Source organism: Ambystoma mexicanum, chromosome 1p (genome assembly GCF_040938575.1).
Source record: "Ambystoma mexicanum isolate Mex_15411 chromosome 1p, UKY_AmexF1_1, whole genome shotgun sequence".
NCBI classification, from domain to species: Eukaryota; Metazoa; Chordata; class Amphibia; order Caudata; family Ambystomatidae; genus Ambystoma; species Ambystoma mexicanum.
The window spans coordinates 990,296,360-990,322,516 of NC_090921.1; the positions used below are offsets into that span (position 1 = coordinate 990,296,360).

The following is a 26,157-nucleotide window of genomic DNA, read 5'->3' on the forward strand; positions in this document are numbered from 1 at the left end:
ACTAAAATTACTTTTAATCCCATTTTCGCAAAATATGACATAAACATTCTTACTTTAGATTCTTATCTGGAGCCCTGCACATTTCCACAAAGAAAATTATCTACTGAGGAGGGTTTAGAGGAGAACAGCACATTTTCACACAAGAACAATTATAACAAAACAATTATAAGAAAATACCAATGAATGGTCGTCAGGAGGAGAACTACCAAGTTGGAGAAAAATGTGCTCCCAAAATGGTGCAAATAGAGATGCAAAGACTTAAATATTTGTCCCCTCACGTCAAGACAAGAGAAGGATGTTCCATTTATATTTAAGTTTATCTCTGTGTAAGGGATTTATGGCATCACAAGTAAGACACTGACACAAAGGGTACAATGTGTAAAATCTTTATTGAAGTTTCCAATGGGATGGGAGAAACTCCTACTTTGCCCTATAGCTAGGATGGGAGTAGTCTCGACCATCAACTAATAAATAAAACAGTCCTAGTTGAGTCTGTCAAATCAAAATAGCCTATACTAACAAAAACCTAATGCCTGCCCCATCTCTCGTACAAAAAGTGGTAAAGGAGAATATGTATGCAAAGGAAAGTCAGTGTTCAAATACAAAGAATAAAGGTGGCTGAGTCAGCTTTCCTCCCCACATTAGACATCACAGAGTAAGGTGGTGCCCGTGGGCAGGATGACACACTCTGGCTCAGATTCTTAACATAATGGTAGTTCAAAACGTGGATCTCACTTTCCAGCTTAAAAACATAGTTCAACAAAAAGTTCACACCGGTCTTCCTAAGTCGGGCTCGGACCTTTCGAAGCAAAAACACTTGCAGGGGTTCCCTTCCCCAAGCTTAATTCATATCCTTCACGGGTTCCCTTCCCCTAACGTATTACACTTCCGGTCTGCCTCAGTCAGGCTCTGACCTTTTCCTTGATGTCTAAGACTTTCGAATGTGCATAGCTTTTTTTCTATAGACCGCCGCAGGACCACTTCGACTTTCGCTCTTAAATCACACTCTTGCGTTATTTGCCCCAGTGTCTCTTGGTCTGGGTAGTTCGATATCATAAGCACCAAAGTTCAACGGTCACCTTTTACTCTCCCCTTCTCTTTGGGTTGAATTTGATCACTTTGATTTAACAGTTAATTCACTTTATCGCTACAAACATTTACACTTTCACAGAGACTTTCGAGTGGGCTACTTCCTTTCGCCAGATCACTCAGTTACTCAGTATCGCTGGTTTCACATCTATCCGTATTTCAAAGTTCATTCACAGGTCTGCCTTTCTTTGCGTCTCATCCACAAGCGTGCAGCCTTCAATTTGTACGATATATATTGTTGCCACTTCAGTCTTTCTTTAACACACACCGGTCTGTGTGCATTTCTTTCTTGTCTTTGCTGTTTTTCACAAGTCAAGGTTAATACCACAGGCTTAGCCTCACCTCCCCAACTCTGCCGTTCACCAGGGAAGGTTGCTGGCGTCTTTGAAACACAATGCAGCCTTCTTGTTTGGAGCTTGGCCTTCTCCACTTACCTTGCGTGGCCTTTCTGAGGAAACAGCCTCCTGCTGGGAACTCCTTGGGTTCTGTACCCCTTGCTCTCGTTCCTCAGTCCGTTGCTCTGCTCCAGTAGGTTTGCCTTCACCCCGAAATTTCTGCTCCTGCTCGTGTTCCACCTTGCTCAGAGTGTGTCTCTATGTTCCACCTTTTATCTGTGTGAGGAGAGCTAATTGGTATCAGATGTAGGCACTTGAAGTCAAGTGCCTGACTTTGCCTGACCCGATTAGCGGGACATGTCCAATGTGATATGTAAGGGTTAGCCTTCTTGCTCTCAGTCGCCCTATTCCTCGGCCCAGTGTTTGTGTTGAAAGGGCAAGGGGGAGTTGGGACATTGGAGAATCCTATGAAATAGGATGGGTCATGGGTACGGGAAAGGGGAGAGAATAACGCAACTCACCATCGGTCACCTCACCCCCACTCCCCGAAGTCCCCTCACCCAAGTGATCCTCCTGCACTGGTCCACACCCAGAGTTTGGATCCAAAGGCGATGGCTGTAACCTGGCCTCCGGATGCTACAGGCTCCAGCGAGGATACCTTCTCCAGGTGTGTGCCCGCTGGGTGCATGATGATTCTGCAGATGTCCTGGCATGACACCCCTGCCAATTTGATAGCCTTCCCCCAACCCTTTATCCACAGCAACCCACCTTACATATGTGACGAACAACACAGTAATACCAAGAATCATATGAAAATAAAAACACCAACCTGGATCAAAGGCATCAGTGTGAGGAAAGGAGAATCCTCCTGGTTGCCCTACTCTCTCTCTGCCAGAAACTGCGTAGAGAGAACTGAGTTTCCAGGGAAACCCTCTGGGGAAGAAAACCCTGTGAGTCTTATCTGTGTTATTTCAGATTGCTTCTGATGACTTGTGGGCTGGACATGTAGAAAACACCGTCCTCTGGATACTGCATACTTGTGGAGAGGAGAGCTACAACCGAGTGAGACGTCAGTGCCAGAAGTATTCAACCCGAGAAGACAGGATGAAAATAAACTCAGGAGAAATATGTACCCTTGGTGTCTCTGTCTAGGAAAGAGCGAAGCAGCTGTCTGGGAAGCAGATTGTTCCAGTGCGGGATAGGCTGACTGTTACATAATGCACATGTAATGGTTCTAATTGGGTTCCGAAGAGAAGGCTCATTAGTGAGAGGCAGGTTCAGGGTGAGAGACTGGGAAAGGAGCTCTGACGTACCAGCCGCCGGGGTGAATAGCGCGGTAGACACGGTTGCCGACTGTCGGCGGTGGAGATCGGTGCCTTTTAAAGGAGGCTCCGGGCAGGAAGTGCTTAACACTGATGAATCGGAAGGTTCCGCAAGAGTGCAGGGGTATCCTGGCAATATGTGGCTGAATACAAATCAAGGAGCAGAGATGAGAACTGGTCGGAGAGCAGAATGTGGAAGAGATGTAAAGTAAACACTGCGTTCCTACTGGGGAGGGGGACGCCAGTGGAAGCAGGAAGTTGGGAACGGGTGAGCCGCGGGAAAACAGGCGATTCCTATGCGAGGGAAAGGAGAGGTCAGATTGGAATAGAGCAGATGCAAGGTCATTAGCATGGAAAACAAAAGGCACAATGCTACGAACTCACAGAGCGTTGTCTATGGAGAGTAGCAAAGCGGAGCATCTCCGTTCGTGGCTCCAGATGAACTGTCTCCGAGGCAGTCCTAAGCATGCACTAGGAATGCCTGAAACGCTGCAAGACGCCATCTTGGGGGTAGTCCAAAATGTAGAACGATCCGCTTCCATTTCTGCCATATTTCTGCCATACGGACCATCGGAATGTATTCCTCATGACAACATATGATTTGCGCCTGATAAAACCACAAAATAAAATAAAGGCTTGGAGTAAGCTTAGGGCAAAAGCCCTAACAGTAATCCATCAGACGTGTAAGGGCAGATCCTCAGCTACAGAGAAGAAGAGCATGAGGATATTGAGAGTTTTTGTGCAAACAACCGGTTGCCTGTCAAAAGTAGCTGTGTGATTTCCTGAGTGATGGGAGGCAAACACTGGAGGCAGCACTTTAATTGGACCATGGCTTGCCTGGGCAGTCTCGAAAATCTGTCCTTGAGTTGGGATGCTACCCGGGATCCAAATTCCCTGTAGCACCCAGTGTGATTTTAGTCAAAGCATGTGAGTGTGGCAGGGATGCCGTTTGCAGGACAGCCAGCACCTGACTCCCACCGAACAATTGTCTCCAAATGTATTTATTTGTCTCATACTTTGTTGCCACTTTACTGGTAGGGGATTACCTTAAATGAAATAAGTAGAAAGGCCAGTGTGCATTGTTTGCTCAGAAGGGTTGCAGGACAGGTATGAATTGTTCTCACAGATATGTTCAAATCAAATGTGTGTTCATTTTTATGTTCTCAAAATGCTCTTTGATTTTATGCAAAGCATCACGAAGTTAACTTTGGTGCTATTTGCCCTCCTCCCTTTTCCCAGGGGGTTCTCCTGGGTGATTTCAGTTCCGACTGGAGATTTCAGGGATAAGTTAACACCTTCAGGTTTGTATTTGGATAGCAAAAGCACATTTAAAGTGACATGGCCTCTAAACGTAGGAAGTATGTGCATACTTTGTAGCTATTTACTCCTGCAAAGAAAGGCAGATTACCGTGGGTAGGTAGACAGCATGGAAGCTGAAACTCTAAATGAGCACTTGAGAGTTATTAAGCACGTTAGGTATGGGGCATTTATTTACAGAATGAAGGTGATTTACTTGCTGATTATATTGCTTATATTCGGAGTCAGAAAGGGATAGATTTACAGAAAGCTGTTTATTTGGAAAGTGAACTAGAGGGAGTTATATTTACACAATGTAGACTGGATGCAAACAAGACCATCTGAGACCATGCCAAGTGGCCGAAGTACATGTTTGAAGGGCCTCGGGATGTATTGTTTGTTTGACCTCCCCACCTTCCCCCTAAATTTAGTATTCCACTTAAGGCACTGACTGGAGATATAGTATAGCAGTGGGGTGGTAGGGATGCTGTATGTCTAGTGCTGGTTTACATTGCCGAGGCCTTGTAGCACCTTTTAGCAGATGGATTTTCAGAACCAGCCCTGTTGGAGGGCCCTGAGAGGCCACCCTATTAAAGTGAAGTCTAGCCAAACTCAATCAAGTGTGACAAACTCACAGCACAACCATCACATCCAGTCCCTGGTCTGCAGGGTTCGAAATAGCTCCTGCTTATAGCCTGGGAAGACCTTGTTAGCTTGAAACCAACAGCTATGAGCAGCTATGTTTGGCTCACTAGGCCAACTGGTGCCTCACATATGTGAGTATTTCAGAATGTTAATAAAGAAGAATTAGGACACAGCTAGTGCACATTTAAATGTAATCGATAATACATAATGTGTAAAAAGGTAACATTTGCACTCTTCTGGTTCCCTAGTGGTAGCTCCTGCCTACTTGGTGATGCGCGACACCTAGGAGCTGGTTTGAGTTCCTGTCCATTGAATCTTAATTTCAAACCTTGGCCTGACGGGCCCAGTCTGGAAATATTCCCAACCCCCAGTTGGGACAGTTACCAGTTCAGAAGATCAGTCTCTATTGCCCCTGGTAGAGATGCTGGACAGAACTCTGCCCAAAGGTGATAACCCCGAGCAGCAGCTTATGACACGAATCACCTACTAAATGAATGTCCTGTCCTGAAGATGAAGACCAAACAGGATTTTAAAGAAAATGCAGAAAGGCTGTCTACTAATGGGGAAACTGATTCAGAGTATGAAAGGGATCCAAGCCCAGAATATCAGATGGAAATCCTTGAACAAGCAGGGGAGTTTGATCCACAGCACATATGGGATATCCTTTCCTAATCTTCACAATCCCGCATATCACAACATAAGAATCCTCTGCAAAGGGGTAAGATTTTTAAAACAATCCACCCATAGAACAGAGGGAAATCTGTCAAGACCATCAGAGATGGCAGGAAAGGGTAAGCCATAACCCCAACGAAAGGATACCAGACCCCAAGCAAACCCATGGGAAAAAGAAGGGCCCCCCAAGAAGAAAACCTTCCAGGTATTTATGTGGGCCCTCTTCAAGACCCAAAGTAGATTTCAGGTACCAGTCAACATAAATGGGCAGAGCACAAATACTAAGAATACCAGAAACTACACAAGGGAAAACCAGAGTACCAAGCATCTGCATTCATGGTTGTCGGGAATATTATTACACGTCCAGGGTGTTACTGGAGAAGGGAAAAAGATCACGGGAGGTGGAGGCTAGAATAATGCCGTCGTTACCAGAAGACCTGCTCTTTGGAACAGACTACCCTGCTTTCAACCAGTGGGTTGCATGCCAAAAGAAGCATCGGAAGAGGAGAAGACCCCAATTAAAAACAAACCCATGCAATCAGAGAAAGCCTCCCACACTGATAGACCAGGTATTTAATCAATCTATGGGGAAACCAAGGAAATGTAACCCCCATGCATCTAATAAAATACAGTAGCAATTTTTTTGTATGGTAGGAAAGACTAGCGGGAGCCAGAGAGAAATGGTGGGGAAATGTGACAAAGTCACAATGCAGACATTCCATTCAGTCCCAATTCCGTCAGAGAGTATGACTGACAGAACCAGTCCAGAACTATTACCAACACCCCTGAGACAGCAACCTCTAAGAAACTACTAGATCCAAAAAAAGGCACAGTATTCGGGACCAGTCTCCCAAGATACATCATGCTTAGAGATTCAAAACCCATTGTGGATTATGGAGTGTGTTTAAGGGATTCAGAGAAAGATGTGCTATAAGGAAACACTAGCACAGTCAGAGAGACCCTTTAGTCAACAGGTGAGTATCCTCAAAGGGAACAACGTAACTCATGCCCTGACCCCTCCCCCACACCCCACAGTTCCCCAAATGGCAGTGTGTGTAAAGTAGAAATGTTTTCACCTTCCCCTGCAGCTGCAGCAATTAAAGAAAAAACATCACCCTCCACCCCAAATGAAAATCCCTTTTTACATAGGTGGGGACATAAAGAGATTTTCCTGTCCATTGTGATGGGCCTTTTTACATTATAAACCAAAATAAGAACCTCTGTGCAGAGAACAGCCTCGAGGCAATGCAGTAGCAGAGCTGCTAACAGACACCAGCTCAGCACTTGGAAGCCAACTGAAAGAAATCCAATATCGTGGAAAGTCTTTTAAAGACTTTCTTCCCTTGGCTTGGACTAGGAAGGCATTTGTCCATTCAATTCAAAAGTTTGCCTTTGCCAAGGGGGGAATGGCAAGGGCTTTATAGCAGAGGATCAGAAACACAGACAAGGACCTTTGGGCTGGAAACTCAGAAGAGAACCTCGCTGGTGATGTCAGGGAGCACCAGAGCATGGGAGCCCCATAATCCCCAGATGATGGGTTTGCTCCATTATGGGGGAGAATAACTCCTTGAACCACAGAGGTTTGGTCTGCTCCAGTGAGGGGTAGTAGAGTCCACCTGGCCCTCAAAGGTGGAGTCAGCTCCATTTAGGTGGAGAAGAGCCCCTTGAACCACAGACGAGGGGTATGCTACTGTGAGAAAGAGGTGAGCCCCGGGGACACCCGAAAAGGGATGTACTCCGATGAGAAGAGGAGTACCCTTAAGACCAAAAGAAAGAGATCCCATATCTAAGAGAAGGTAGGAGTTAGAAGTAGAGAGAGAGTGGCTTTGGTCCCAGAAGAGAGAGGGAATGTGTAGCAGAAGTGGAGAGCACTGTGAACACAGAAGAGGGTTGTGCTACAGTGAAGAGGGAGAGTGAGGACACTATATCTCTAGGTGCAGACTAGTGAGCATGGCATAATATCCCTGGGTGCAGTTTAATGAGCAGGGCTCTCTATCCCTGGGAGAGTGCGTAGGGCACTAGATCTTTGGGAGAATGGAGAGGGCACTATATCGCTAGGTGCAGACTAGTGAGCAGGAAACTATATACCTGGGTGCGGGTTAGTGAGAAGGGCACTGATATCCCTGGCTGTGGACTAGTGAGCAGGGCACTATATCTGAGGGTATGGAATGATGAGCTGGGCACTGTATTCCTGAGCAAAAAGACAGAGAAGACGAGCCCCAGTTAATAGGAGATCTTTGTGTCTGTGTCTGGAACTCTTTGAATGCTTTTTTGCTTGCTGTCCTTCGTTAATAATCCTGAGTTCAAGGACTACGTCCCTCAAAAACCTTTGTTACAGCCACTCTGAACCAATTTCCATGCAATAGTCTTATGTTTAGCTTTTGTTTAATAAAACCCTTTAAACACATTCTGGTGTCAGTATTTGTGTGTTCCCTCAGTCATGTGACACAAGGTAGTGTAGCTGAGCAGTAAGGCCTAGACTTTAGGAGATATGGGGTGTGGTGGTACAATGAGACACACACAGAGCACACTAATCCAGTTACACAGAATTATAAACATATTGTATTTATTAGTAAGGCCTAGAGTTTAGGAGATATGATGGGGGTGATGTAGTAGTACATCGAGACACAGTCCAAACACTCACATAAATCCAGTTAACAGAAATGATAAAAATACTGAAATGTTTAGGATTTAACACTGTGCAATGAAAACAGTAGGTAAGTAGTAATACTCATTCAAATCTAAACAATACATGCATTATCCAGGGGCTTACCACCAAGAGGCTACCAGCATTTTACTTAAAAAAACGTCAATAAGATACTCAGTCAAAACTGTACGCATTAAAGCAAAGGAAGATACAAAGAAAGTTATATTAGAAGCAATAACACAGTTATTAAAATTCAGGTCAGATTAGTGTAACACAATGAAAAGCACTGGAAATAACTATACTTTCCTTTGTAATAAGGCCCCTGTTACTTAAAAACTCCTTCTCAGTTAAAGTAGATGACCTGGTGTAGTCACACGTCCCAAACAGATAGCTTTTGGTAGGGAGTCAGGAGCTTGTTGCGTAAAGAATACAAGTATTTGCAGACCCAACAGGTAAATGAACTGTCCCAGTGATGAAAGAACTAAGGAAAGTTCAGAGTTTTGGGGGCCCTCTCTCAAACCACATTAGGAGAAGACCAGGGGGTCCTTTGTCAGAACTCCACCAATCATGACTAGGCAAGGGAAAGGTAGGACCAGGACTTTGTGTCTGTACAACCATATGGCGGGGGGGGAGGGAATGTGTATGCAGGCTCACACCCCCCACATCCCCTTTACTCCGATTCCTCAAGAAGCCACCCATTGGGTTTCTAGATTTACTGTCCCCACTTTGAATGTCCTCCGTTTATCCTAGATTCTAGCCAGGGTCACCCCCACCCCACTAATGGGAAGGATCTGCTCCCATTCAAACTGGCAAGGGTTGTCCATTTCTGCACTGCCTTGTGCCCCACATTTGCCCAGCCACAGACATACCCCTATCCAGATTGTGGGTTGGTACAAGGCAGACCCCTCGTCTGGCCAGGTGCACAGAATGCCCCATTGCTCAGGAAAGTTTTGCCTGTGAAATTGCTTTCCTTATATGGGATTTCCTGACCTGAGAGGGCACATAGAAAGGCAAAGGACAAGTTGAGCAAAGGACAGGGCGCGAAAAATGTGTGGCACAGGCATTTTGAGCATATGCTACTCGAAAGGGCATTATGCTGTAAAATGCAAACGTGCATGCAAGAAAAACGAAAATCACGGTAGAAAAATATCTGCTGCTACCAGCTAGTTTTAGACACCTTCTGCAAGTAAAAGAAATGTTACTGAAAGGAAAAGGGATAGAAAGTACCCCGTCGCACTTCACTGCAAGGTGATGTATGCAAATAAAAATAGAAAGGAATCTCGCAAAGGGAGACAGAGCCCCCCTGCACTGGTAGCCTTTGACCAGTGCCACCAAAAGAGATGACCTAAGCAAGATAAGGAAAGGAAAAAGGCCTTACTTGCCTTCAAAAAGTCAGGTCAGGAGTCAATGTCAGAAATGTAAGGGCTTCCATTGATGTTAACGGAGGGAAAGCTGCAAAAAGAAAATATTTCCTAGCAGTGGCAATGATCGTTCTAGCACCAACACCTCTCCATGTCCTCAGTATCAACCTCTCGTCAGCTCCTTCCCACTCCATGTCCCTCATTGCTTGGAGTTAACCTAGTTTATTCCTCCCAACATACCTTCCTCTAAACAATTTGCTCCTCTATGCCGTTTCCTTTTCAATACAAGTAATTCACACAGCTGGAGGGGCATCTCAAATCACTGAGGGTGAAGAGTAATCAAGGTGAGGTAGTAGGCGAGGTATCTCTGAAATAGGTATTCCTTCCTCGGATTGTGTATGTCCCTAAAGTTCATGTCCCTTTTCAGTGCATATGCCCCTCCTTCATGGATATGTCTCGTCTGTGTTTAGGTCCCTACTCAGTGCATATGTCCTTCTTCTGTGTGCATGCTACTTTTCCATGTATATGTGCATCCCCTATATATACATCTCCTAGGTGTGAATGTCCCTCTTAAGTATTTATGTCTATCCTCTATATACACATTTCTCCTCAATGTATAGGTCCCTCATCAATGTATATGTTAATTCGTCATGTACATGTCCCTCCTCTGTGTCCATCCCCCTCCTGAGTATATTTATCAAGGCCCAATGTATGCATCCCTTCACTGTGTACCTGTGTTTATTCCTTGCATGTTATGTTATGTTGATTTATACCATGTACCACTGCTATTTGCATGGTCTCCAAGCGCCATATGTGGGTCCCTCTTCAGTGTAGAAGTGCATCTTCTATATATAGTCCCTCTTCTCTCTGCCTGTTCCCTCTGGGTACATTTCAACCTTCACTATACACATAGTCCTCCTCAGTGCAAATCCCCATCATTGTATATGTGCCACCTCAGTGTACATGTGCATTTACTGTGTGTAAGTCCATCCTCAGTGTGTGTATGTATTTGTCCAGCCGCAGTGTATATGTCCCTTCTCTGTGTTTGTCCATCCTAGATGTGTATGCCCTCCAAAGTTATCCCCGCTAAGTGTGCAGGACCTTCCTCTGCTTATATGCCATCGTTGATGTATATAGAGTGTATATCTCTCTCATCTGTGTACATATCCCTCCTCCCTATATGTGTGTTTCCTCTGAGTAGAAGTCACTCCTCATAGTATAACTGTCCCTCCTTGGTAGTAAACCTTCTGTGTTTTTCCTTCCCCAGGTACCAGTACCCCACAATGGAGCAACTGGCCGCCATGCTGCCCAGCGTCATCCAACACTTCGGGTGAGTAGCACATCCCATTCATGATTTAGATGATGACATTATGTGCTCTTGGAGAAGGTCCACGTATATGTTTGAATACCCTAAATGGAGCAGCTAATCACACGCAAGTGTGATTTGATGCAGCCTGCCCAGGAGTTCTAGCCTTCTCACAGATGTGTATTATACAGGATAGCATTTCCAGATAGATTTACTGTGCATAGCCTGGGTATGGAAATTGTTTTTTATTGATGCATGTACTATAAGGTCATTGATAGCAAAGATAGTGACCCAAAGGGCAACCGGCCATGTAAACCTATACATATGAAAGATAACCCAAATGGTGAATAACATTTGCAAAGATTTAATAAAGGGGCTTAACAAGACTTAATCGCACAATATAGTCAATGAGAAGAAATCAATCCATCACAGGAATTTACTCAGTACATGTATTTCTCATTTTTTTTTTTAAACTTTAGTTTTTATTGGCATTTTTAGATACAACAAACGCAGTCAGGAAACCAGAAACCAAGAAAAAAGAAAAAGCCCCCTGCCCCCCCCTCAACCCCCCACCCCAACCCCTGCCCACCCCCCTACCCTGTGTCCAGAAACCTGTATTTGCCTTGGGAGAATTTCAATGTTCAGTCCTCTGTCTGTACTATGGAGATGATGCGATTTGTGGCCTTTCATCCGTTGGTTAGATGCCGCTTTTCCCCAGGTCGTGGGTTCTCTGGCGTATTATCTCACCTTTCGGGGTCGGTCCCGGCTCGTGCAGGCCGGAAGTCTGGCGTCAAAATCAGTGAACGTCCCAGCCCCAAGACTGCTGCACCCCGTACCAGTTTGTGAGGAAAGTGCTACTTTCTTTGTTCACCATCGCAGTCAGTTTGTCCATCAGGAACATATTTTTCACTTTTAGCAGCCAGTCCTCTTTGGAGGGGGGCTTGGGGCTTTTCCACCTCTGGGCAAGGGCCACTCTGCCTGCCCTCAGCATGTTTTCCGACATCCTAGGGTATCGATACAGCTCTGTTTCCTCCGGGGGGAGACCCAACAACATTGTTAAGGGATTTAGTGGCAAACGTTCTTCTATTACTTCCGCCATCCAATCCCGCACTGAACCCCAGTAGTCCTGAACTTTCGAGCAGAGCCACCACATGTGGCCTCTGGTGCCAGTCTGTCCGCATCCTCTCGGGCACCTAGGCGAGACCCCCATGAACATCCTCGACAACTTCGCGGGATCCCTGTGCCACCCCTGTAACACCTTAAAGTTATGCTCCATGTCCGAGGTAAACAAATTTCCGTGAAATGCTATCTTGAAGATTCTGGCCCAGGAGTCCTCGGAAATCTCTTCCCCTGCTAGGTTGTTCCAAAACATACGAAAGTTCCTTCTGCCTTGAAGGTCGTAGGTGTTTAAGATTTTATACATGCTGGACACCGCCCCCTTCCTTGAGGTCGCCAGATCGAGGAGTTTCTCGAAGGGGGTCAGCTGTCTCCTCAGGTTCGGGCCCATTGTCGGGTTGCAGAGGATGCCCTTCAGGCGGAGGTATTCGAAGATGGATAGCGAATCTCTTCCGAGAGCGTCTCTCAGGTCCTCGTAGGTTAGGAATTCCCCTTCTCTGAACAGCTGCCCCACCCATTCCATTCCCTTGTCCGACCATTCCTGAGAGTGCCGGAACCCTCTGCCTCCCAATCTAAGGGGATGGCCCCAGAGAGAGGTCATCGGGGACGGCCAAGTGGTGAGGTGAGCAGTCCGGGGGCCCTCTCTCCAGATGACCCAGAGGACTCCCAGGGTCGGGTGGGACCTTAAGTGTTGCGGAACCGACCCGCGAGGGGCCCACAAAAGGTCTCGGACCTTCAGGGGATGGGCATCCATATCTTCCAAGTATGACCAGTACGTCCCCATTCCCCCTTTCATATGCTCCAGTAGGACGCGCAGTTGGGCGGCACAAAAGTAGAGGTGAAAGTCCGGGAGCCCAAATCCCCCCTCCTCCCTAGGCAGAGTCAAAGTGGTCCTTCCTATCCTCAGGGTTTTCCCCTGCCACACAAAGTCTCGAACCCCCTTTTGTAGCTCTCTGAAAGTCTGCGCTGTGATGTTGGTTGGGAGTCCCGTGAAAAGGTAGAGAAGCCGTGGTAGTATATTCATTTTTACTGCAGTCATTCGGCCATACCACGACAGGATCATCTTGTCCCATCTCCTCAAATCTAATTTGATCTCTGCCATCATGGGGTCATAGTTGGCGGCGCTCAATTTCGATATGTCTCTGATGAGGAGTACCCCCAGATACCGAACAGCGGCCTTCTCCACCTTAATCCCATGAAACCAGTCCAGAGGATCGAGCCCCGGGTCTAGTGTCCTCATAGGGAGCAGAACAGATTTTGCGACGTTGATCTTCAGACCTGAGAAGGTACCGAACGAGGCCACCAGCGCCAGGAAGGGGGGAAGTGATACTACAGGGTCCACCAGGTAGGCCAAGATGTCATCCGCAAACAGGGAAAGTTTGAATTCAACATCACCCCTTCTGATCCCCCTGATGTCCGGGTGAGCTCTAATCGCTATTGCCAATGCCTCCATCGTGAGGACGTATATCAGGGGGGAGAGAGGGCATCCCTGCCTTGTCCCTCGGGAGAGGGGGAATGGTTCGGAGAGCCTCTCGTTCACCTGAACCCTTGCCGTGGGGGCCCTGTAGAGGGCGGTCACCCAGCTCATGATGTGAGGCCCGAAGCCCACCCTCTGGAGGAGGAGACCCATGTATCGCCACTCGACCCTGTCGAAGGCCCTCTCCGAATCCAGGGAGAGGACACATGCGTTTAACCCCGACGTTTGGGCAAAGTGGAGCAGGTCTATTGTTTTGCGTATATTGTCTGACCCTTGCCTTCCCGTAATAAAGCCCACTTGGTCGCCATGGATTAGCTTTGGCATGATTCCCTCCATCCGCCTCCCCACCACCTTGGCCAGGATCTTGACGTCGATATTTAACAGAGATATGGGACGATAAGAGGAGCATTCCACGGGGTCCCTCCCTTCCTTGGGCAGAACTGCTATTATGGCCCCCATCATGGGCTCGGGGAGGATGCCATCCTCCAGCACAGCGTTGAAGACTCTCGCCAAGAACGGGGCCAGGGCGGAGCGGAATCTTTTATAGAAGTAGACGGAGAAGCCATCATCTCCAGGGGAGGTTTCCACCTTCATCGCACCTATCACCTTGTCAATCTCATCCTCGGTCACCGGACCCTCCAACCCCTCAGCCATCTCACGCGAAAGGGATGGGATATGTATGGAGTTCAAGAAATCCTCTATCCGGGTGTTGTCCCCGTCATACTCCGAGGAGTAGAGGGTTTTGTAATATTGGCGAAAGGCCTCTCCAACATGTGAGGAGTCACGGCCGAGATGCCCCTGGGTATCCCTCACCTCCTTCACCCTTCTACTTCTCTGGACCTCCCTTAGCTTCCAGGCTAGGATCTTATTCGCTTTGTCCCCCTTCTCATAGTATTTTTGTTTTACCATTAGGAGACTCCTCTCAGTTTTATGTAGGAGCAGATCTTTCAGTTGGAGCCTGTAGTCCTCCAGTGCAGCCACCCGGTCATGCTCTAAAGCCTGGTCCGGGGATCCCCCCGGCTGGAGACAGGCTATTTTACCCCACAGGGCTTTCTCCTGGGCCTCCCGCTCCCTCTTCTTCATGGAGCCTATTTTTATGAGGACTCCTCGTATGGTTGCCTTAAAGGCATCCCAAAGTGTGTGCATGGCCACCTCTCTGTTATCATTAAACTCAAAGAACTCCGCTGTGGAGTCCAGGATCTCCTGGGCGAGTGCCTCATCTCTCAATAGGGCATCATTGCATTTCCAGCGCCCTCCACGTTCTTCACACCAACCCATCATTAAGGTGACTCGGACCATGTCGTGGTCCGACCAAGGGACTGGGTCTATCCTATAGCCCGCTACATATGGAGTGAGGACCTCGTCCACCAAAATGTGGTCTATTCTCAAGAACGAGTTGTGAATGGCTGAGTAATAGGTAAAGGAGGGGGTCCCTGATCTGGGGGTTGGGATCGTATCCGACAGTCCCAGGTCCCCATTAACCCTCTGAAAGTTCTGCGCCATGGCTTCATCCGCGGGTCTGAGGCTCTGGGGCCCAACCCGTCTTCTGTCTATAGTTGGGTCTAGGACCATGTTAAAATCCCCCCCCCACCACCAGTGGGCCCTGCACGAACAGCCTCAGCTTGTCTCCTACCTCCTCTCAGAATTGGGCCTGACCTTCGTTAGGACTATACACTGCTGCTAAAGTCAAGGGGGAGCCCTGCAGGGAACCCCGCACCATCAGGTACCGACCCTCGGGGTCCCTCTGGATGGCCTCATTCTCGAAGTCCATGTCCCTTGCCACCAATATGGCCACCCCTCTTTTTTTGGCCTTGTGGGAGGCGTGAAAGACCTCCCCAATTCCTCCCCCTCGCATTCTAGGCTCTTTCCCCTTTGCCCAATGTGTCTCCTGCAGAAAGAGCAGGTCCAGTTTCGCCCTCCTAAACTCCCTATGAACCAGGGACCTCTTCGTGGGGGTGTTCAGCCCTCGCACGTTAAGGGTACCCACACCCAGGGCCGGACGGGCATCAGCCATGATCTATGTTTTCCTCTCTGTTAGCCAATGATATCGCATCATCGCTCCCTCTTTGCTCCCTTTGTTTCACCTTTTGGACACTTTTGGAACGTTCCCCCAACTGCCCCCCAAACCCTTCCCCCAACAAACAAACCCCAACTAGTTCGTACACCCTCTCCCCCCACCCCGGCATTTGGCCAGACCACCAGCCTACCCTCCTCGGCTAGGCAATCAGTACAGTGCTCGTTTCTATGAGCCCCACTCCCCCCCGCTGCTTTGTCCCTTCAGTTGACCCCATTATACTTGCTGTTCAAGGGGACTCTGTGTTCTGAGAAACCTCAGGAACTTCCTTTTTCCGACCTGCTGCGGGTCGGGGCATCACCACCGTCGGCCCCGAGTCGACGTGTTCGCTTTCCAATGCGGGCGGCGGGGTGTTCAATTTTTTGAATTTTCTCGAACTGGTTTTCTTTCTTCTGGCACCTGGCTGGCTAGGGCCGCCCCTTCCAAGGGCCTCCGGACCCACAGGGCCCCTCCGGGGGGTAGACTCCGCCACGTAATCCCGGATGGCTCCCCTTATGTCGTCTTCTGTAATCAGCATTGTCCGTTGGCCCATGTATTCGAAGGCCAGAGAGAAGGGGTACCCCCACCTGTATCGCACCCCCTTTTCCTTTAGTAACTGCGTTAGGGGACGGCACATCCTGCGCTTGGCCAGGGTGTATGCGGAAAGGTCCTGATAAATGGTGATCCGAGCGCTGTTATAGGTCACCACCCCTGCCTTCCTTGCTTCCTCGAGCACCTTGGTCTTTTCCGAGTAGTAGTGGAACCGGGCCAGGACCAACAGGGGGCCCCCTGCCCTGCCCCCTGCCCTATGCACTCGGTCAAACGTGAGCTCTGTGGTCATTTCCTCTGAAAACAAGAGTGTGATAATGTCTCTCACCACTCGGATCAAGTCTCTCTCTGTTTCGCCCTCCGTTTCAGGGATCCCAAAAAATCTAAGGTTATTTCTCCTTTCCCTGTTTTCATAGTCATCCATCTGTCTAGCCCTTTCCTCGTCCCTCTTCTCCAGGGCTGCGAGCCTCAACTCAGTTTGCACCTCCTGGGCTACCATTGATGACTGGTTGGTTTCCACTTGCAGGAGTCTGTCCTCGATCTTGTCCACCCTTTGGTCGATCTTTTCGAATTTCTGGGCGATATCCGAACGCATGTCCCTGATTTCCTGTAGGATAGAGGCGAAGCCCCTTTCCATCGCTGTCGTGGACTGCATTGAGGCCTCCGGCTGTGCCATGTCCCCAGCGTCAGTGGGGCCGCTGACCGCACTCTCCATTCCCTTGAAGCGATATGCCTGCAGTGCCACTTGCCAGCTCATGCGGTCTTCCACTGTGCCCACTGCGGGGACCGCTGCGGTCCGGTGGCTTTAGGGAGTCTCCTCGAGGACCCGGCCCGAGATCCCCAGGCTGTGTTGTCCCGGGGAAACCCACGGGAGGATGGTGTCTTTCCGTGGGGGGGGGCAGCTCCCAGGCGGGCACCCGCCCCACCAGCGCCGGATGGGGGCCTCACACCTGGGCTCCTTCGAGATGTTGACGTCCCTCTTTGGGGGGGGGGTGACCGTCTGCGCCGTCCCACTGTCGCCGTCTGAGGTCGCGTTCCCCTTCCAGGGGGGGTGTCAGGCGGGCACACGCCCTGGGAATGGGCCCAGGGGCCACCACCTGTAGAAGTCTGGTGCGGGCGGGCTAGGCCCCTCTGCGTGTCCTCAATGGCTGTAGCGATTCTGGGAGCCCTCGAGAGAGGGGGGGGTTGCGTTTCCGCTCCGGCGGTTATTGTGCTCTGAGGGTGTTGTTTTTTTTTTTTTTTTTTTTTTCCAAAATAATTATTTGGGGGGGGGGGCATGGTGTTGGCGGCCCCCACGCGCCCTGACCCCGCTCTCCCGCTCCGCGGGTGGGTCGGGGCCTGGAACCTCCCCAATCAGGCCCTGGTTGCCGTGGCCGAGACGGCTTGCACAATGTGCTTGCTGGGGCCCGCCCCGCCGGGGGCTCGTCACGGCCCGGGGGGGAGGGGGGGCAGTGAAGGCCTGAATCCGCCGCCGGGGCCGCTGTCCCGAAATCTTTTGGGCCCCCCGCGAGGGCGGGGGGGTGGATGGGTGCTGGGGGACGGGCTCGACGGCAAAAGGCTCTCCCGCGGGCCGCTCCTCCTTTCCTGGCGCCGATGCGCTCTTCGCCGCTCCTCCGACACGGCCCGTTCTCAAGCTCTCGGGGGAGCTCGAGTGCCGTTCTTCTTGGCGGGGGCGTCACGGGGGGCTCGCCAGCTCCGGTCGAGCGAGTGAATCCGCATGGGGGGTCAGGGGGGGGCTCAGTCCCCGTCAATGGCCCAGGCTCAGCGGGAGCACGACGCTCAGGCAACCATCAGCTGTGCGCCCCCTGGTGGCCTCCTATATCTCATTTTAATGTACTAGTCTATTAACAATATATTCATCACAGCATATTGTTTTTTGATATTTTTAAAGTGGATATGTGGAGCTATAACAGACCAAACATGACTCAAAAATCAATTTTACACCAGAAGAAAGGCAGCAATCAATGACAAAACAAATCAAGTATATAAAACATACAAACTATACAATAAATGCATTCTATTTCCCATATGGAGTAGTCAATCATTGACAGGATAGAACCTAATTGAGATATACATCTGTACATATAAAAGTGGAAGATGAGAGGCCACCAGGGGGCGCATGAAGGATGGCCGCCTAATCCTTCAGCTCAGCCGAGCTGGGACATAAATGGGTTCTAAAACCCCTTGTCTGCCCCCACCGGGTGGTGAGGGCTTGGACCGCATCCGGTCCAACTCTGGTCTCAAACGGAGCAGCAGCAGCAGAGCTAGCTGTGGGTTTCCTCCCAACGGCTGCTGGAGCGATTCAGACGCCTCCCGCAGGACGAAGTGAAGAAAGATGCAAGGCCCAGGAGAGAGGAGGCGCAAGTGAAGGCCTGAAGGAGTGAGGAATGGTGTTGGGCCCTGGCACAGCGCCAGGGAGAAGGCGTGATGCCCCCTGCTTGCCCCCACCTAGAGAAGAATGGTGATTTCCCCCCCCCTCCCCACAGAGGTGCAGGACGACTTAGCAGGCAGCAGCAAGCTGAGCCTGGCACGTGACTGAGGCCACCTAAGAGGCTCCCACCCACGCCCCCAACGGTGGCTGGGCACCCACTGGAGGAAGGGAGCTGTGCGTCCTTGCAGCCTGCGCCGCAGGGGGAGAACGTGGTGCCAGCAGAAACAGGAGGTGAGCACAGACGGGGAGACCGACTGGACATTGGGATCTTCTGGGGAGACTACCTGAGGAGCGAGCCAGTGGCAGGGAGCTTTGATAACATAGGAGAATCTGAAGGGGTGGGGCTCCACGGAAGGGGTCTAGAAATGGACTGAACTGGAGGGGCGCCCCCGGGCTCCAACACTAGTGGCATTGGGGTGGCCCGTAGAGGCAATTGGAGGTTGCCCCACATGAGACTGGTACTGATGCGTCCGGCGAAGAGACCCATGTCCTGGAGAGAGTCCCTGCAGCAATTTCAGTTTCCCTGGGTGGTCCCCAGCTGCACTCTGACCGGGGTAGGGCCAACTTCCCAGGCGAATAGAATGGAGGGTGACCCAGTGTTTTGCTTTATCGTGGTTGCTTATGAAGATCCTGTTCTTACGTTCTCCAGACCTTTGCAAAAGTAATCATTGGACTCAGATAGGCACAGACTTACACATAACACATCAGTGATAGTTATAAGAAAATGCCACGTTATAGGCCCTTTATTCAATCATAATAGACAGACAGAAAGAATGAACACATAATCAGTTATAAATAAACAAAAGGAAGAAAAGACTTCACTGTTAAGATTGCCACAGGAGAAACCTTCATCTCGGCCACGACAACACTGCTTAGTCCCACAGCAGGTAGGCAAAGAGATTGTCCTAACAGGATGTGGAGAGGAGCGTCCTCCCATCCAGCGAGACTGCAACACCCGGGGTCCAACTTCTAACTCTGAATTCCAAGAGGAAAAACCCTCATCTCTTATGGGGGCTACTTTCGATCCCCGCCCCTCATGGATTACCATGCTGCCCTCGGCCGAAGAGCAGACACTAAGCATGAGGCATAAATAGAGTGGAATATTCCAATTAGAAGTGGAAAAAACCCATCTTCCCTACTCGCTGTCGTTCCCGCTGCCCCTTATCAATGCACCTGCAGAGTGGTCCGACTGCCTTTCTGGCTTGTCCTTCAGCGGACAATACAATAACTATTCTCCCAGCTCGGTCATCTGACATAAATATGTGACCTTATCTCCGCAGCAGAAATACATATTTGCTAGCTGAACCCAGGAAAACATAGGCTTTCATTACAGTTTCATTGCAGTAAATAAAAGTGAATATCCAAGATGGCCGCGCATCGGCGGCATGTTTTCTGGCACATTTAGCTCACGCATTACACTCCACGCCTTGGACATTCAACTACCATAACCCAATGAGCGAAAAGGAGGTTCCCATAACCTACAAAATAATCGCCATAAATTCGGAATACAAGGAATACAACAACAGCAACAACAAACTAAAACAGCAAAAATGCCAAAAACTAAAGCTGAACACAACGCCTCAGGAATCCAAGAAAACATCTGACCCCACTAGTCCCAGTTCTTGTCCTGCGTCACTCTGGCAACAAGAGCTTTCAAATCCTTGATATGGTCTTCAATAGAACGGGAATGATCTTCCAGGTCAAAACAACACATTCCTTCCACAACGCTACATCCTAAATTATGCTTCAAAAACAAATAATCAATGGCTGCTCTGTTCTGCAAAATAGCTTTTCAAAAATGTCTATCATCCAATAACAACTCAGTTAAAGCTTGCAAAGTCTCATTAAGCCCTTTAACTACCAAACAAGCTAACTTAATCATAGTTTTATAACCCCCAGCTGCTAGTCCCCAAATCCCCACTAAAGAAATAGCCAATGCCAAAACTTCGGTTTCCGACAACAAGTGCACATCACAATTACAATCGGGTGATAGAGCGTTATAGGAGGCGGACCGCCGAATAGCAGGGCGTAGTGGGAATAGCATCAAGCCGAGGCGTGTCAAGGTACAAGGACCACCTGAAATATTAGCAGGAATATAAGAATATGTGTGATTCCTACAAGAAAATGGCCAACCAGCAGGTAGTTTCACCTGACTCAGGTGGCAAGGAGTCAAATTTGTAAAATTACACCACGCATTATTCAAAACATCCATACAAATAGATATTGGGCGAGCACACAAGCGGCGCTCGAAATCCAATCTATCCTCTTTATGGTCCAAGTCCAACTTCTGGCATTTGCCAACAAAGTTCAGATCACATGTCATTTGGTAGCAGACATCAGCGGGGGAGATATTATGGGTAATGATACTGGTCATATTTCTCCATTTTCGGTCAGTGTCTGCACAGAATTTACAGTATTCATACACGTAAAAGGAACCTCGCAAAAGGCCAGCCCCATGGGACCCATTGTAGATTAGGTAGCAGCTAAAGCCTGACTTGCTAGTAGTCACCACCACAAGAAAGAGAGCAGGAACCCCCTTAGACTCTGCCGAAGCCCCTCCTGACAAGGAGAGTAAGAAAACCTACACCCTGGTCAGGAAAGTAGCTTCCTCGGCTGCCTATTAAATGAGAAGAGCTAACACTACGCTATTATCCAGCTACAATTGCCACAAGTGGGACGAGGTTGCACAACGAATAGACCTGGTTCCAGAGCCCCTAAAGATACAGCTCTTATACACTATTGCTGAAGGGAGACCAGTAGCAAGCTGCTTTCTTAAAAATAACTTAGACGCAGCAGACAATGTGTGGCGATTCGTGGCAGAAGGTACCCTCATCAAACGCCATGAATGGCTTCGTCAATCGGGTTTCAAATTGGAGACCCAGGTTACCTTTTTAAACATGCCCATCGAGCCCAACGCATTATTCGGTAAAGCGGTCGAGGACGCACTTAAAAGTGTAAAGGAGGAATACGACACCCTCAAATGCCTGGGACAACTCACCAACAAACCCTTTGTGCAGAGAGGAGGTTCAAATACACATAGGTTTAGAGGACAGAACTCCCAGTGGTCCTCCAATTAAAACCAAGGTGGGCAAAGATCGTCCTGGGGTTCTTCACAGAGGCAGTCCTCCCAACAGAATTTTCAAAGGGGCCAAAAAAGGTCCAGAAGTAGAGGCAGGTCCTCCTCCTCAAGAGGGGGCTCCACCCCTCCTAAGCAATGACCAACCGCTACAGGTTCCGTCCCATGTCTTTCCAGTCGGAAGTTGTATTTCTGACGTTACCCACTCATTTTTTGGGATCACATCGGACAAGTGGGTACTTTCCACTGTGGCGGGGGGCTATTGCATAGAGCTAATACAAACACCAGCCAACCACCTGCCAAGACAAAGACAAACTACACAGGAAGAACAACGCATTGTGTTAGAAGTCAAAGCACTGCTACTAAAGGACGTCATAGAAATCGTCCCGGCAAACCAGGTAAACAAGGGTATTTATTCAATGTACTTCCTAGTCCAAAAAAAGACCTAATAATGCGCCTTGTCCTGGACCTGTGCCCTGCGAACACCTATGTCAAGCCACAAACATTCTCCATGACAATGCTACAGGAAGTGATCCCACTGCTAAAACAGGGGGACTCGTGGCAACCTTGGACATGAAAGAGGCATACCGTCATAGTTCAATATTCCTAGCGCACAGAAGACTCCTGTTATTCAAAATAGCGAACCAACACTACCAATTCAAGGGGCTACCCTTCGGTATAGCCTCCGCTCCAAGGGTATTCACCAAGGTACTAGAAGTAGTGGCAGCGCACCTATGCAGAGAATCAATCCCAGTGTACCCTTATCTGGACAACTGGCTGATAACAGGGGAATCCCCGCATATTTGCAAGCAAAATACCCAAAAAACAATCAACCTTCCATTCCAATTGGGATTCTCAATCAATGAGAAAAAATCAAGTCTTGCTCCAAGCAAGACAAAACAGTTCTTTGTCAAAAAAACAGAAGAGGGTCTAGTCTTTCCGTCAAACGAAATAGTGCAAAACATACTGCTGCACATACCTCAGTATCTAGCCGGTCACCAAATAACCGTACACAAAGCAATGTGCTTGCTCTGGATGATGGCTTCATGCATTTACCTGGTACTGCATGCACGGTTTCGCATGCGCCCAATGCAAGAATGGTTAGCGAAACAGTGGTCTCAGGCAAGCGGTCAGTGGGACAATCTAGTGGTTGTTTCGCTAACCCTAGTTCAATCGCTAAGCTGGTGGACAAGGGAAAATCTATTAAAGGGAAAACCTTTTCACAACCCTACAGTGCAAGTGACTGTCACAACAGACGAATTTCTCACCGGGTGGGGAGCCCATTAGCTTAAACGCACAGCGCATGGCCTGTGGACCCATATCACAGCCCAAAATCACATAAACCTTTTATAGCTACTAGCAGTGCTCAAAGCCCAACAAGCTTTCCAAGTGCATCTGTCAGGCCAAACAGTACAGATCCTCACAGATAGCACCAGTGGCATGTTTTACATAAACAAACACGGAGGTACACACTCTCCAAGTCTGGCCAGGCTAGCACAAAACATTTGGGAGTGGGCACTCAAGCGGAACATGTTCCTAGTGTCGCAGCATGTTCCAGGGAAACTCAATTCTCTGACATACTCATTAAGCAGAGATCCTCTACTCGAAGAGCATGAGTGGCAGCTGAGCAGAAACATTTCAGACAATATTTTCTCCATCAGGGGCTATCCCCCTTAGACTTGTTTGCCACAAGCCAAAACACACAATGCCCAGACTTCGCATCCAGGTTTCCCCAACCCGGATCCAAGGGGAACGCCCTGTGGATGAGCGGGTCAGGATAATTTGCCTTTTCCCCCAACACCGCTACTGAGTAGAATAGTGAACAAAATGCACCAGGAACAGTGACGGTAATCCTGGTTGCTCCTATATGGGCGAGACAACCTTGGTTCCTGCATCTGTGCAAACTGGCGATGTGCAATCCAATCAAACTCCCGTGCCCTCCAACATGCTCACTCAAAACGGGGGATAACGTTACACCCACATCCTCAATCCATGAACTGGGCAGCTTGGCTCTTGAAGTCATAGAGTTTGGCCATTTAAAACTACCTCAAATGTGTATGGAAATCCTCAAGGAGGCACGCAAACCAAACACCACACACTGTTATTTTAACAAACGGAAAAGATTTGTAATATGGTGGCAGTCAAAAAAGGTAAACCCGATCGAATGTACTCCATGACACATTCTTCAGTACATGCTTCACTTACTAGAGTCCGGTGTAGGATTCAACACCATGAAGGTTCACGTAGCATCTTATCTGCATACACCACTTCTCAAAGCAAGGTGTCCTGGTGGAAAGTCCATGACATGAAGGCATTCATGTAAGGAGTAAAACGTCTTTACCCCCCACCGCCCCATTTCAAACCCACCTCCAGGGTGGAATCTAAATGTGGTACTCCCTAAGCTCATAGGGCCCCCCTTTGAGCCTATGTACAAATCCAGCTTAAACACATAACATATAAAATGGCTTATCTGGTGGCCATCTCCTCCATAAGAAGAGTCTGTTAAATACAAGCTTTGTCAGTTCAAGACCCTTTCTTTGTTATTCACAAAGACAAGTTGATACTAAGAACACACCCTAGGTTTTCACCTAAGTTCATATCCAAGTTCCATGTCAACCAGTCCATTGAACTACCAGCTTTCATTCAAAACCCTTCAAGTTCAGCTGAGAAAAACCTCCATACACTAGATGTAAGGAGGACAGTTCTTTACTATGTAAACAAAACAAAACGAAACTGCTACGAAAAACCGACCAACTGTTTGTCTCCATAGCACCTGGCAGGGAAGGTGATCACTGTTAGGCAGAATCCTGTGCAGTGCCCTTAGGGACCACTACACACAATTAAGACTAGAGGTGGCAATACAAGTTTTACCTTTGGTACAAGCCTGTACTACTATGTCAGAGTGGTAGCAGTGGCGGAGCAGCCAGGCTTATCTCAAGAGTATATGAGCAGTAGCAGAGATTACACAAAGGGACCACAATTACTGTGACTCAAGCAAACACTGACTCAAGGTTTCAGGTAAAAAATATAAGTACATTTATTTTTTAACCATTCGTTATAAACACAACACTTCTATTAAACTTAAATAAAAACCACATGTTAAATATACCACAACTAACCAATTCACTTTGTACAGTAAGTCTCAAGGTAAGTACCCTGTATTTCAATGAACCGGTGTTACGAACAAAAGACGTTACCGCGAATACGATTGCGATCACTTTTTGACAGTTCGGTCTACTAAACAAACGCGTATCCGTGACATGAAATGCTACCCGGGGCAAAAACACACTTAGCACTTGAGATACCCAGAGGGAGTTGGAGGCAAAAATCACAGGCAATATTTTGGTTAGGCAGGCAGAATCAAGAAAAGCTCAAAGACAGTAGTTCAAAAGTCAAAGGGCCAGAGCCAGGGTCGAGAGACACCGGGGCCAGTTGCCGAAGATCACACGGTGAAACAGTTCACGATTCAACGTAGCCAAAAAGTACTTCCATATTGTCAATGTTCAGAAGCAAAAGTTATAAGAAGGAGGGAAGACAAGGGCAAGCCTTGGAAATGAAGAAAAAGGGATTCACCCAGTTTCCTCAACAGAACACAGTATCTTGTTCCAGTGGTGCAGCTGGTGCCATGGCAGTTGTTCCTGTTGGTTTCCCGCAGACCCACGATTCCTGGAGCTTTGTTGTGAAGAAGGACGTCTGAAGGGGGTCTGCACCACACAGGGATGAAGCCGGCAGCAGCGACAAGGAATAAAAGGTGCGCTTAAAAACAGGAGAGGCTCTTCAGGTGGCTATCCAGACCACTACAGCAGTGTGCAGCGATTTCGACCAAGGAAGAGGATCCTCTGGCTGTAAAAGATGAGTTGGTTGTCCCCACCAAGCTCAAGGGAAGAAGACTCCGGACTGGATCTTCCCTAAGTCGTTGAAGGGAAGATAGCTCTGGACTGCAGCAGGGCTTCACCGGGACGAGGTAGTTGCAGCAGCCATCGTTCTTTCCGCTTCTCTTCGGTTCCTTGTAGTTCCAGTGGCGACTCTCTGACTTCTAGCCCAATAGACCTGCCTTTTATGTGAAAAAACCCCATTCACACAGCCTGGCTGTCAATCACCCAGCAGGGGGATTGTCCAGCCTGGTGAACTACCTTGGCCAATCATGACAAAGTGCGACTTGGGTTTCCTAGGATACCCTGTGCAGGGGTGACTACACCCCTCCCTCACATTCATCCCACCTAGACACCCAGGCGCCTTGAGGAGAGTTTTTGAGCCCGCCAAAAGACAGTGAACAAAGAAGGCGAACCTAGTTTGCCGCGCAAAGTAGAACACAAGAAGGTCTTTAACAAAAAGAAATGGCGAATAAACCCAACCGGAGCCAAAAGAAAGACGATTTGGTCAAGCGGGTTTATGTTCCAGGCTAATATAATAGCCAAGAACAGTACCACGTTTATCTAATATAATCGCGGTAGAAAAGTTAGGGTAGATACCACTGCCACCAGCCAAGTCTAAATGTTAAAAGAGCGAAACAATGCTCTGGGAGGTACAGATAAAAAGGGATACGAGTTAACCCTTACCAGTACTCCATGGAAGATAGGGTGTACTGGATCTGTGGTAGATCGACTAAGTAAAGTTAATGGTAACTTTACCCTTTTCTGGGGGACAGTAGTCGCCTCAGAAATGGAGTTGAGGGAAGTCTTAAAGACAACCCTGTGCCACGGCACTGAAGGTGCTGTGTGACACACACACAAAGAAGGGGGGCTGCTGAAGTGGTGTGCTTCAGAGTCCACAATCACAAAA

The 26,157-nt window shown here is 48.5% G+C and overlaps 1 protein-coding gene across 6 annotated transcripts in view; it reads left to right on the forward strand.

Annotated features, from left to right (window-relative positions):
• The window catches only part of NDRG4 (NDRG family member 4), an 865,926-nt gene that overhangs the window by 685,103 nt on the left and 154,666 nt on the right, over nt 1-26,157 (forward strand). For all 6 annotated transcript variants that reach the window (XM_069654558.1, XM_069654565.1, XM_069654543.1 and 3 more), the window contains one exon: nt 10,635-10,697. In XM_069654558.1, coding sequence (XP_069510659.1) covers nt 10,635-10,697 — 63 coding nt within the window. The remainder of the gene's footprint in view (nt 1-10,634; nt 10,698-26,157) is intronic.